The sequence below is a fragment of the Ptychodera flava genome, chromosome 13 (assembly GCF_041260155.1).
Source record: "Ptychodera flava strain L36383 chromosome 13, AS_Pfla_20210202, whole genome shotgun sequence".
NCBI classification, from domain to species: domain Eukaryota; kingdom Metazoa; phylum Hemichordata; class Enteropneusta; family Ptychoderidae; genus Ptychodera; species Ptychodera flava.
Window position 1 is genome coordinate 28,155,796 of NC_091940.1, and position 13,442 is coordinate 28,169,237.

At 38.1% G+C, this 13,442-nt stretch overlaps 1 protein-coding gene across 1 annotated transcript; it reads left to right on the forward strand.

Annotated features, from left to right (window-relative positions):
* Positions 1–266: 266 nt before the first annotated feature.
* On the forward strand, positions 267–10,886 carry LOC139148045 (scavenger receptor cysteine-rich domain-containing protein DMBT1-like). Its single transcript, XM_070719315.1, has 7 exons — positions 267–520; positions 3,336–3,475; positions 5,308–5,560; positions 6,730–6,921; positions 7,218–7,403; positions 8,132–8,269; positions 10,063–10,886. Exons 1-7 carry the CDS (start codon positions 379–381, stop codon positions 10,266–10,268), a joined length of 1,257 nt encoding a protein of 418 aa, XP_070575416.1. The 5' UTR covers positions 267–378; the 3' UTR covers positions 10,269–10,886.
* Positions 10,887–13,442: the final 2,556 nt, after the last annotated feature.

Consider the following 13,442-nt stretch of genomic DNA (forward strand, 5'->3'; position numbering starts at 1 on the left):
ATGTCAGACAGCATCGCACCTAAAATGAAAAGACTCCACTGATGCTCTCTCAGTGCCGACAATCTTGTCAGCTTAACACCCCCCCCCCTCTTGCGTCACCGAACAGAATTACTAAGCAGTCTGGGATCTTAAAAGTGATTGAATGAAAGGGAAAATTTAGTATTTCTATTGAACTTTATAACATAGTCAGAGCCGCAGTGACTGGGTGTCTGTGTTACCATACAGCGTTTGTGACGTCATCACACTGTGACTAATATTCATGCGCGTTTCATGTGCGTGCCACTTCTTGAATACCTGTTGCCACTAATGACCCGTTAACTTGAAAGCAAGTGTAGTAAGGTCAACAACTGTGCAGAAAAGGGCGATTCCATCAGCAAGATGGAAAGGAGTGTAGCATGCTCGGTTCTGGTACTATTTATATTTCAAAACGCTCGGTTGTGTGATTTGCGAAGTGTACATACCGCATTGAAGACCGAGGCCGATTCAAGGTTGACGATAGAAACCAGAGTGCTCGATAGGGGTAAGTCGTTTGGCCCGGCAATGGTACCGCCAAGATGGCTGACTTAATTTACGAAACCCTGCTACAAAGTATCTAAACACTGCCAAGAGAACCAACGTTTACGATTGTTTTAATAATCGGAGTTTAGGACATTTTTAGTCGCCGAAAAGGCATCAGTGTAATATCACCTGGTGCCGGAAACTCAACTGAACGATTTTCTGAGTGAGCAATTTACAAAATCCGTGGCTGGGATTCCATAGCAAGACTTGCAAAATATGTCGCCGGTTTCAAAAATTTAGGATATATCGGGAGAATTAAGGTAAATCATATATATATTTGGTATGTATCTTTCAAGCTGACAACGTGTCAATCGACCCTAATGATCCGTTTGTGAATAAGTGACCGGTAGAAATTACACTGCGCCATTGTAATATGCGGAAACTCTCCAATTATTTGCTGCGGTAATATGATACGCTATACGTGTGAACAGGTCAAATCAGGTGAAGGTGACCTCACTGGTGATTTACGAACGTTAGGCTGGCACCTATATCAATAGTCTGTGTTATGCAAATATTGACTTTACAATAGGGTCCAGTGGATGACATCGCTATGTATGGAAACGGTTTGAAAACCCCTGTGACAAGTAACAGTACACCATGAACCTTTCAGGACAGCCATTATTATTCGATCATGCTGCCGTGTATTGAAGGTTGACGGACGATTCCACCACGAGACAGCCAAATACTAACCTTATTTTGCTGAGAATTAAAAACGAATTGAAAACGTTTGTAAAATTTGTGTCGTGCTCACAAAGATATGACTTCTCTGACCAGTATCAATTATCAGTATCCTCTTTGTTTTAAAAAATTGAATTAGTTTTTAAATTGTCCTCATGAATTTTTTTCGACTCCGCTTTTGTCAAGACGCCAAAGCTTTTATGCTTGAGATGCCGAGCAAGTTATTTAAATCACAGTTTGAGGGAAAGCCTTGAACACTCAAATAATTTAGATCTGTATATAGAACTAAATGTACTGCACCATGCTTTATTCCACGTTACCTATTGTATTATTCGCACAACTGGTGAAAGCCCATGACATATATTAGTCACAGCGGCGAAAATACATGTAGTTATATCAATCAGATTACATATTGGTAAACGCGTCGCTTCGATTCAGCTGAATATGTCGTTCAAAGTGCAATATGCACAACTGCTTTCTCAAACTTAAATGAAAGCACTAAAAACGGTTATTTACTTTAATCGGACGACTGTAATCGGCTTAAGATATTCTTAATGATATCGTCGCTTACAAAGACGTGAATAAATTCTTTCAGCTAAATAAAAGTTATCCTATATTATACTGTATATGATATGGCCGCAACAGTAAACCGACTTCACAGAGCGTCATTGTCAGCTTGAATAAAATACTGGACTGTTTCAGCCTGAACATGTGCCGTGTTTGTGATAATTTGCGAAGTCATGCTGTTCGATAATCTCTCCTAAATCCCGACCGACCGAAATGTTTGTTCCAGGCTTTGATTTTGCTGGCTTCTACTGTTACCCTAGAAACAATATTAGATAAGACCAAAATAAGGATTTCTTTTGTACTGCAGGTGAAACCCTGAGACAGCCGCTTACGATAAACTTGGCAAATTTTACAATATAGGGCGCGGATACTGGAAAATGAAACCCGCAACTATAGTTCGATTAATACTTCATAAATTGGGTGATCGACTTCTAAAGCGTCATTGAAATCCTATTTTATTAGCTCATGTGTTCACACACGTGAGTGTATATCGCAGCGATGTCTGTTTGATTGTCTGTCTGTTGGTCCGATATCTCAAAAACGGCTAATCAGAACAGAATCAAATCTGGTACATAGATTCAGTTAGCAAATGGCAAGAACTAATTAGTTTTTGGTGGGTGTTGTTTGCATTTGCATACTTTTTGCTCATTTGCATAATTAATGATTTTAGAAAAAACAGATATACATTGAGAACGACGGCACACAATTTAATAAGATTTTCTACAAATGGTGAACACATCAACATGTATTAACTGTGAAAGGTAATAAGGGATGACATTAAATATAATTCCTAATTTGCATATTTAATGAACTTTCCTAATTAGGGATATTTATCTGAATTGACATGACCAAAGATGATGAAACTTGCTATGCACATTGAAGATACTATGATACAACATTAATGGAAGTTATTAAGCATTTAAACCTCAGGAAATTCCTAATTTGCATATTTAATGAACTATTCTAAATAGGAATATATATCTCGATTGACGAAACTTGCTACGTACATTGAGGATACTATAATACAACAATATTCAAAGTCATTAAGCAGTTTTTGCAGCCAATTCCCAATTTACATATTTAATGAACTTTCCTAATTAGGGATATATACCGGGATTTCCTTGATCACAGTTGGTGAAATATGCTATGTACATAGTTGATACCAGGTAAAACAATATTGAAAGTCATTTCGCATTTCCATATCAGTTAGTTTATAATTTGCATATCTGATATGATGTGGTGAATATTGTTCATGACGTTGATCATGAACACTTTCAATGAAGTTACAGACATGTGGCAAAAGTTTAAATGTACACAAAACAGCAATATATAATGAAAGACGTGAGCATTTTCAGTTCATATCTAGTTGTTCTTTGAAACAATACCACATTATTCTTTCATTAGCCGACTAGTGTAAGAGTGTACTATAGTTTACATCCAGCTTTACTATGATGTTTGCCAATTAAAGCGCTGTTTTTTCCTTGTCAACTTATGGCTAACTAGCATCTGTTATCTATACGGTTTCTTTTCAGTTCAACGAGCTACTGGTGACTGTGGTGGCACCTACGCCGGAGTCGGGGGAGTGCTCAGTTCCCCTAACTACCCTGGCAACTATGGCAACAACGCTGATTGCCATTACCTTGTGGAGGTGCCCTTGAACTACAGAATTCTTGTAAGTTTTATTATTCTAATTTGCTTCTATGCTCGAAGTTGTACTGTACACTTTAGCGTCGCTGTAGTTGCTTACTATCTACTTCTATTGCTGTTCAATTGCGATGGTGAATATAGTGCGAATGCCTGTTTAGTAGTACTGTCACGACCCAGAACGACAGTCTGATTCAACACGTTGTTTCTCGGGTGAAAGGTACCATAGCAGTATGGCACGTATTAAGGTAACGAGCACAATTAACGGCAGAGGGAAATATTCTATCGATTTGGTAGCCAAAATTTTCAGATACCCCTCTGTTGACAAGAAATTTTCTGTGTCAAACCACCGCCAACATAAAGATGTAGAGCAAACCAGCACGAACATATCCTATAGGCTCTCACATACATAGAAGATATCTGGATATCTGTATGTATGTATGTATGTATGTATGTATGTATGTATGTATGTATGTATGTATGTATGTATGTATGTATGTTATAGAGTCTGCTAGGCAAACAATAGAAAAATCAATATAGAACTAGCATCGTGTATATCTGTTAAAATTTGATTTATTTGCCTGAATGTCTTTCTCAGTCTTTTGTCTACCTTTTTAGTATGCCACTGATAGCCATCTGTTGCTCTCATTTCTCATTACCTCACTCTGACAGTCAGCATTACAGTGTCCACAATTACAAAATGTAAATGATCATCGACAATAGAAACAATGCTCTTCCATTTGATAACCTCAAAAAACTAGTTTAGGAAAGAAATGTTTTCTGTCCCGTTTAGCGTGATTATCGGGTCGGGCATGATTTGCATTGAGTGAAAGCCCCCATCCTTTAATGGTTCGCTGGAATTTTCAAGCCCCATCCCCCGAACAGCCTCAGCTGTTTTTTGTCCCCCACCCCTCATTTTCTCTTCCGACGGGCAACCTTTCTGCCGCTAATGATGCTCGATTTCTGTCTTGTTACAGTGGTTAAATGCGCAAGACCAAAATCTGTAGAGTACTACCTTCAAACAAAAGGTGTACGGGTAATTCTCTGAGATCTCACTTTTGAGTACGACATGGCCTTCTTTGTCTTCCAGTAATTAAAGATTGGTAATCATTAAGTTCTTTAATTCATTAAAGACTAGAATGCCTGATATCAACCAAAATATGGACTTGTGGATGACAAAAAAGGAATATATATTTCAGAAACATGCCTTGTTAGTCTCGTTACCTCTGTTCCATGTGCAAATTAATGATTTATTGACAATCTGCTGTTTTAATAATCAATTTCCCATATTATTCTTACTATGAAAGTGAAGTGCTCAACCTGTCGATCAGTATTCCGAGTCGGCCTTTCTATGTTAATGAGCTTGTTTTGAAGATTTTTTAAATGTCTGTAGACTAATGATTTAGTTCCATTTTACGCTAGATACGAATATCAGATGCATAACTTATATCAATGGTCCGTTCCTGATTATGCGGTCCCCTCCATGATCAGTAATGCTGTTGTTTTATTGTATGACAAGAGCAAGAATAGGTCTAGCATTGTTGACGCTTATCTCATTTCCCCGGGCGTGTGAATGTATTCAACACAGTAAGCATGAGCCACTTTGTTGGTGTACTGAAAATTCATTTTGACAATACAAGGATGGACTAACGCAGTAGACCGGGAAACAATGACCACCTGTGCTGGATGGTAATATCACAACAAATTACTAAGTATCATGGCATTGATCCGGGAGCTGACGAGAATACTTCTTTATCATGAACTTGACAATCAGGGTTTTACCCTAATGAAATGATAAGAAATGTGTAGATACTTTCAGCATTCAAGACAAATAGCATATTAACTCTTTTTCTATTTCAGCTTACATTTAATATGTTTAAAACTGAAAAGGGACGTGATTTTTTACATGTGTACGACGGCGCTGACACAAACAGGTATGTGTCTCATGCAACATACACGGGTTCGTCTATTCCAAGTGACTTCACGTCGACAGGTAACAAGCTGTACTTGGTATTTGAGTCCGACAGTTCGGGAACGAATGAAGGATTCTACGCAACGTACATATCATTTCAGGGCAGTTTGGCTGACATTACCTACGGACCAGATGTTTCAGGTTTGTCAAACAATCTTTGCAATTGTGATTTGCATTCATTGAAATAAAGTCAGTCGTTTGCCGCTTTTTTCTCAGTGTTTTATCTGCTTTCTCTTCACTGTTAATTCTTGGTTAGCTTTTGTTTTCCTATGTGTGTGCTGCTTAGACTGAAAGATTCAGTCGTGTGCGGGCGCTCAGGCGCACTGCGACCTACGACCCTTTTCCATGTTATGCTGTGCAGTATGCTGTGCAGTCTGTGTGTCTCTCTGTTGTCTTTCTTTGACTGTCTGGTTGACTTAGATAAAGTTCACAGACTATCTTAGGGAATGAGGAGAACAAATTCCAAAAAGACGCCAATTTGCTTGATCATTTGTTCAGAGGTCAGATGTAATAATATCAGTTTGTTGATCATATTCAAGCTCATATCGTTCTCGTGGATATACTTTTAAATGAAGAAAATTATTGCATAAGTATGCCTTTTTGGACAACTTTGTACGCATAATTTTCTATCAAACATATGCAAATATCTTTAGCACTCTACACGGTGAGTCAATTCATAATTGGTTGTTAGTATCTCACTTGACATCATAAATCAAGGGTTAATTTCAATACTTCGAAAATATTAAGCTTAGCCTAATACTTTTGCGTTTTGTTATTTTGTATATATATATATATATATATATATATATATATATATATATATATGGTGTGTATTGTACTTACATTTAGTTATTTTTATTTATTTATTGGCCTTTTATTCATCGTATGTATGTATGTATGTATGTATGTATGTATGTATGTATGTATGTATGTATGTATGTATGTATGTATGTATGTATGTATGTATGTATGTATGTATGTATGTATTTTTGCTCCATGTATCAACAACAATTCGTTGGTAAACATCCAACAGCACAGTCAGTGCCAAGTTTTTCGTTTGTCAATGCAGAGTGTCAGTATGTGATGTTATTGTTGTCAATTGAATTCAAGTTCGCCAAATTTTGTAATCAAAACCAACCATGTAGGACACACATACATGTATGCAGTCAGTGCTAACAAATTGAGTACTGGCCACATGTAGTGAGAAGAAGACCAAGAAACTGTTGTTAACCATGCTGTAAATCTGAAAATAAATGTCAAATGTTACCCGCACTTACTTGGCTTATAATATTGTCTCATTGATATTTCAGTAATGGGGTCAGCCTCATACGTAGGGTCTATCAGAGGAGTCATCAAATCACACGACGGTTATCCGAGTTCTTATCATGATGGGATCGTCCCACCATCGCAGTATTCCTTGACATTCCTTCCTCTGAGTCCCTTCACGAACATCATGATCAGATTTACTGAGGTCGATATCTATAACAACAATCCTAGTGGAGGTGAGGAAAGCATTTGCTCTTTGGATGACGGAAACTTTATTTCAAGTGTCAATGTAAAATAAAAGACGACTATCCTATCGAAATCAGAAGTGCTTTAAAAGTTTACTCTCACGGGTGATTTCCTCGGTGTCTGTAAAACCGGAGATGCAACAAGAAAAGGGTGATTTCGGAGTGTACGCGTTAAGACCAAACAGCAAATTAATTAAAGTCAAATTTGCAAAACACTCACCAGGTTTACATATCAAGCGGATAAAAGCGAGAAAGAAACGGTCTTTTTACACATCTTTTATAAACAGGCTGTGACGATGGGGACGTACTCGTCTTGACAGATGGGATCACCGAGTACACGTATTGTGGAGACGGCAGTCAAACTGAAACTACGGTGGAGCTTTCTCTCAACACCAGTCTACACTTTGATGTCACTTCACGGCCCTCAAAATCTTACAAAGGCTTTGAGGCTAATTATTTCCTGTTCTACTATCGTAAGTACATCATTTTCTCTCAAATGTTCGATAAATGTCTGACTTCAAGTATGCCCCGGCCCCTTGGGTGTGATGTAGAGATATTGCGACTCATGAATGGCTGCATGTGACTATGTCACGTGACTATGAAACTATGAAGGGCACTGGGAGTTTTGAGATGTGGAAGCAGAGAGGAGAAAAAGCTCTAATTGGGAGGGGTAGCTTTAAAAGTCTGATGAATGGGAAGTTGCGAACAGCATCACTTTTCTCACAAACATTTTATTCCGCTAACATTTGTTTTAAATACTATAATTACATTTTAAAAGACTGTAAATACCCTTGTTTACAATTTCTTCCACTTGGCTGTTAACTACCACTGAGAAAAATAGTCACCCTTGGCTTGTTCACTCTAATGTGACTTCGATGCCAATAGTTTTATACAGTCCGTAATTTTATTCTTAATGCACTTCTATTTAGGTTTTCGCTCAAGTATCACACATAAGAATATTGCCTGAAATGTCACTGTCGTACGCACGAACGCCGTTACTGAAATAACACGGACACTTTTCAGGATTCGAGTAGAGCTTCGTCTAAAATAGCACAACAAAAAAGCACAGAGCTACGATATATTGCCAAATTATGTAATCTATCTACTCAAATAATTATTTCTCTCGACTGCAAGATTTGTCAGGTGTCATCAGTCACTTCAAGAGGAACACAACGTAATCGTCCAGACGTTCTTTTTACAGCAAATGGTTCTGACTGCTACGGCTCTGGCGAATTTCGCTGTGACAGTGGTCAATGCATATCGTATTTATTGAGGTGCGATCGCAGCAGACACTGCCCAGATGGTTCGGATGAGTCTCACTGTGGTGGGGATGGTTCGTGTAAGTTTGAAAATAGATTTTTTTATTATTTTTGAAAGACGGCTAATCTGTAAAAATCATTCTCAACAAAAATATAAAAAAGAGGAATTTCTATTAAAAATCAACTTATGATCCATTTCAAAGCCTAAAACAAAGTAGACCTAAATATATAGAAAACATTCTTATCGTTGACTATTTTCTGAGATAAGTGAAGCATAAATGACCCTGAAAAGAATTGTGACTTTCTTCCAAGGACGATAGAACATAAAAAAATGAAAGTTTATCATGAGCTCAGGTACTTTTTTTTTCTTTAACGTGGTTCTTCGTGTTTCTGCATTGAAACGATGAACAGGAATTTAGTCATGTTCTTGTACCGTTAACTTTCATCTCATTGGAATCAACTAATGCCATCGATGAATTGGCACTAATCTTTATGAATCCCTGCCAGCCTGCCTACTTCTCCCTTGTATTATCTAACAAGCAGGGTTATCAGAAATCCTATAATTTCTGCATCATCCATATAAATCAGTAAGTCAGCGTGTCTTAACATTCCAGAAATGTCTGTCCATCTGTCTGCATGCTTTTCTTAAAGATGCCAGTACCGATTTCCTTCGATGTTTGTATAAGCGCATAAGTATATATCATAGTAAAAAATTGGCCGACCAGCGAGAGATAAAATACTTGTTAAAAGGCATAGGATAAAAACTGTAACAAGTTAAAACAAATACAGTAAAATACTTACCGACCAGCGGGAATAAAAAAACACTTGCAAATCGCAGAGAATGAAAACGCAGACGTTTCGGGTGCAACCCTTCGTCAGTACTGTTTTCATTTTCACTTGCTGCAGTTTTATCCCTCTTTTGAGGTCGTTTGTCAGTTTATATCATAGATATGCACGTAAATTCCTTTTCACATTTTCATGTCTTAAACTATAACTAGACATCCTTGTAGTCATTTGCTTCAAAGTCGGTATAAGAATATAACTCAAAGTCGTATTCATGCACGTCGATTTGTGTCCAGATTAAATCCAACATGGCTGCTAGTCGACGACGTTGCGATGTCACTGTTACTGGCCCTTTGCAATGTTGAATCACAGTTTTAATATAACGAAACAAGCATTGCAGATTTAGCAATAATTAGCAGGAACACTGGCCAGATGTGTGACCATGTAAAGTGTGCATAAATAAAGCTTACCAACTTGATTAGCATTATTGGTTTCGATTTGATTTTCGGTGTAATGGATTGTAGATACACATGTAGTGAGGACGTGGGCATCTACGTAGAGCAAGTGAGTGGGTATAGTATTAGGTATGAATCACTATGGGACTAATATTTGTTACCAACTTTTCTCACTATCATTGATATTTATGCAAAATAAAACTTCGCGGTTTTCCATTTCACATATTTATACATCCTTATATGTCCAATGCCGTTTTCCACCTTAGAAAAACATCAAAGTCGATACTGGATTGGAGCACTTGACTTCAACCATGCCAACTTCCTGCTAAGGCCGAACAAAAAAAAACTTGTGCTGTTCCGATAATCCGACCTACCCTATTTTTATCTGCCGACCCTAAACTTTTTAGAGCTACGTAAACACGGAAGTAAAACAAAGGAAAGAAAAAAACCGTAAAATCAGGCGTTCGTTACTTAGCATTTGATTTTTGCTTGAACGAGGATGTATTTTATGATTTTTTCCTCTTAAAGTCTACTTACACCGTAACATGCAGGGTCAGTAATGATGTCATTAATAATGTGTTGCTGCGTTTCCGGTTTTCTGTTCTTCTAACTCGCCTGTTCGTCTGTCTTGCCAGCTGTCGGCGGCATGATCGGTGGGGTCATGGGAGGCATGATTGGAGGGTTCTTTGGTATTATGGGCGGCATACGTTATCACCAATACAAACAAAGGAAGAAGTGCTGCCAACAGTCCAAGACCATACAGCTGCATGTAACTCCAACAATGTCTAAACAACCGCCCACATCGGATCCACACAAGTCGGGTACAAGTCGTCCAGTCTGATGTGTAATTATTTACCTTCCACTAATGTCTACGCTCACGCAGACCTATATTTAAGCGACACAAAAGTGCTATCGATCGAGCAAATGCAAGATCACGAACAATCACGAGCACGGCAATATGCTGTGCCAAATGAGTAATATTTGAAACAGAATATTTTATATGTTAATATGCGTTCCGTATCTATAAATGTGTATGAAAAAATGTGTTAATAATTATACAAATGGTAGATAAACATATGTGTACTATTTACATCTACATTTACATCTAGCGAACGAAAACTAAACCGACAATATTCATGATGTTCCCGTGGAAAGTGACAATGCCAGAGTTCGTTGGAAGTACAGTGTTTCATTCATTAGGCCTTTTTTAAAAAAAATTTGATACATATATATTCTAACAGGGAGTAGTATGAAAGTTAGTTATGCTTTACTTCTCTTTCTTTCATGTTTGAGGTTAACTATGTAAACTGGCTGATTTTATAGAATATTTGTTGACACTGTATCGAATGAGGAAATTTCGGATTCCGACGCAGAGTTCCGTGAACTAAAACATCATGTGTAGTTCTGACATATTTTGATTCCTACTTAGATTAAATAAAAATGATTGTGCAATAACATATTCGAGGAGTTTGTCAAATGATTATGATATTACAGCATTCGCTTTTTATATGACTATGTTAGGTGGATAACATTCTGATTAAATACAAATTTGTGACGAGGACTTTGGGGCTTCTAAGATGAAATGACTGAAACGTTGATGGTAGTGACACATCCTCAATCTGTGACCTATATTTAGTATCACTATCATCCCCCGACGGTAAAACCAATTATCCCTTTGTATGATAGAGATAGCATTAAATGGTAAGTCTGCGCTCACGCCGAACCGAACGTAAACTGAAAACACTTGTCGAAGGGTATAATCATTCAAATTCACTGTTGAACATTCTCAACAAAATGGAGGTAGCACATAGATCAAAGGTCACAGATACAGTATGGTGAGAAGACTCTAAAGCGACGCCAACACAAAACTGCAGTTGCTTGTGAGTATTGGTAAGAGGCGGACAGCCCGTGTTGCATAGAATATTTACGTCACAGGGACAGGGGCCATCCGAAGTGTATTTAGCGACAAGTAACAATACACAAACTGGCATCATGTTCCACTAATTTTTAGTAGTTCCTGGCTCCAGAGAAACTCTATCTAGGGCCTCGACAAAGACAGCAAATTCCTATGCGGTATCTTGGGGAAGTGTAAACAGGGATATTGAATGTTCTTCAAATAGACGGGACATCAATCATTTACAATTGATAAGCATGTATTGTGTTTCTGTTCATATAAAGGTGTGTTTGTGTGTGTGTTCGTGTGTGTTTGTTTGTGTTTGAAAACAATCGTGTAGGATTCTAACAAAGTGATTTTGACTGGTGCCGCTTATATTTACATCAGATTCTAGCCATATCATTTCAAAATTACATTATCAAAATTGATTTATTTGTTTCTCATGTTCTATGACTGATATATATTTAATCTTTTACGTTAGTCACTGCTAAAGAATACTGGGACAGCTTTAAAGAAAAATGGGTATCCATATACATGAACATTTCTCTAATTCATGTTGAATGAGCAGATGAAACGAGCAGACTGCAGGAGACACTGAGGTGCGGGAGTCTCCCTTCAATATTTTCTTTGAAAAATTAACGTTGAAATTGTGTCTTTTGGTGATATCTAGAACACTAAATCACACCTGACCTCTAATGACTAAGTAATAACTTTGATCCTTATCCAGCCACATTCATGTCACAATCAGATGAGTTGGATACAACCAGTTAGTGTGTCCTTCTTGGTGCACTTTAACAAGTATTGGAAGATAAGATGTACCTAGACATGGTTCAAGTCGGTGATTTAAAAAAAAAATCATTTGTAATAGTTTCTCTTGTGTTTCTTTTATTTCATACAAACCTATTTGGAATTAGGCAGCCCATGCCAGCTTTTCCTAGCGATTGTACACGTTACCGTTGAGTCTGCGCAGTAGTGAGTTACTTTTTGCCGGCCTCACCGACTTGGACTCCTTGCACAGTACCGGTGGCTGGACGGACTGTGTACACAGTGATGTAACGCAAATACAAAATGATTGAAAGTCCTCCCCCTGTTATTCTGGCCTATAAGAAGAACGCATCCACTTCGATATTGAGTAAGTTACATGGTAGAGAAACGCTTAGCAAATATGGCATAAATTTGCACATCAACCGCGTTTTAAAACTCATCGACCGTCGCAAATCATGCGAGATTACCAGAGAAAAGTTGTCCAGAGTCGTGTGCGCACCAACTGAATTGGTAGCGGTAAATCACTGACGTACGAGGTCGCCCCACATTGTTCTGATTTTCATCGCTCCGGACAAAACTGTACTGATTGACCCCCTCCCCCTCCCCCTCCCCCTCCGCAAACATATTGCTCTAATGAATTCAAAAGAGCAAGCCCAGAAGTTGAACGAAAGAGGAATGAAAATTGTGTTCGTCAGCGATCAGAAAGTTGATATGGCCTGCATAGTGGAAGGCTCAATTACGTTTTCGCTGATGATCAGAAGTCGTGCTGGCTTTGTTGGGAATGATCGCACTCGACAGTTTATCAACAACGCCATGTGGGTTTTCTGCACATCTCTTGGGGATCGAGATGTAACTCCTCCCAGTATGCTAAATACGATGATGATGTCACGCGTTTCACGTGAAAACAGAACATAGATAATCGTGTTCATTCCGCTCAAACTCTCACAAATCACAGACTTGAACCGAGTTTAAGAAGGACCCTGAAATACAGAGATACTGCTAACGTCATTTTTACCTAATGTGCGATAACATACCATGCTCAAAGTTTTAGACTCAATACTACCACTTTTCCGGACATGGCAGACACTGCCCCGCAGGATATGATATGGGCTACAGCTGTTGTCAAATATTGATTTTTAGAGATGACTTTTTGTATTCATCGACACTGAAACCATTATGAATTTCAACTCACCCATTGTTTTATATGCTGTAGCAGCGGCATGCAAAGTGTCACGGAAGAAAAATGCCGGACAATACTTTAGAACAATTGGCCCAACGTTTCTGTGTAATTCAAGGTACTGTTCTTCATATTTTGAGTGACCCCCTCTCTCTCTTTCCACCATGCGCCTTAAATAA

Coding starts and splice junctions, on each gene's coding strand:
- LOC139148045 (XM_070719315.1), top strand. CDS start 379: ATGGAAAGGAGTGTAGCATGCTCGGTTCTGGTACTATTTATATTTCAA. Junction 521..3,335: donor AACCAGAGTGCTCGATAGGG/GTAAGTCGTTTG, acceptor GTTTCTTTTCAG/TTCAACGAGCTACTGGTGAC. Junction 7,404..8,131: donor TTATTTCCTGTTCTACTATC/GTAAGTACATCA, acceptor TTCTTTTTACAG/CAAATGGTTCTGACTGCTAC.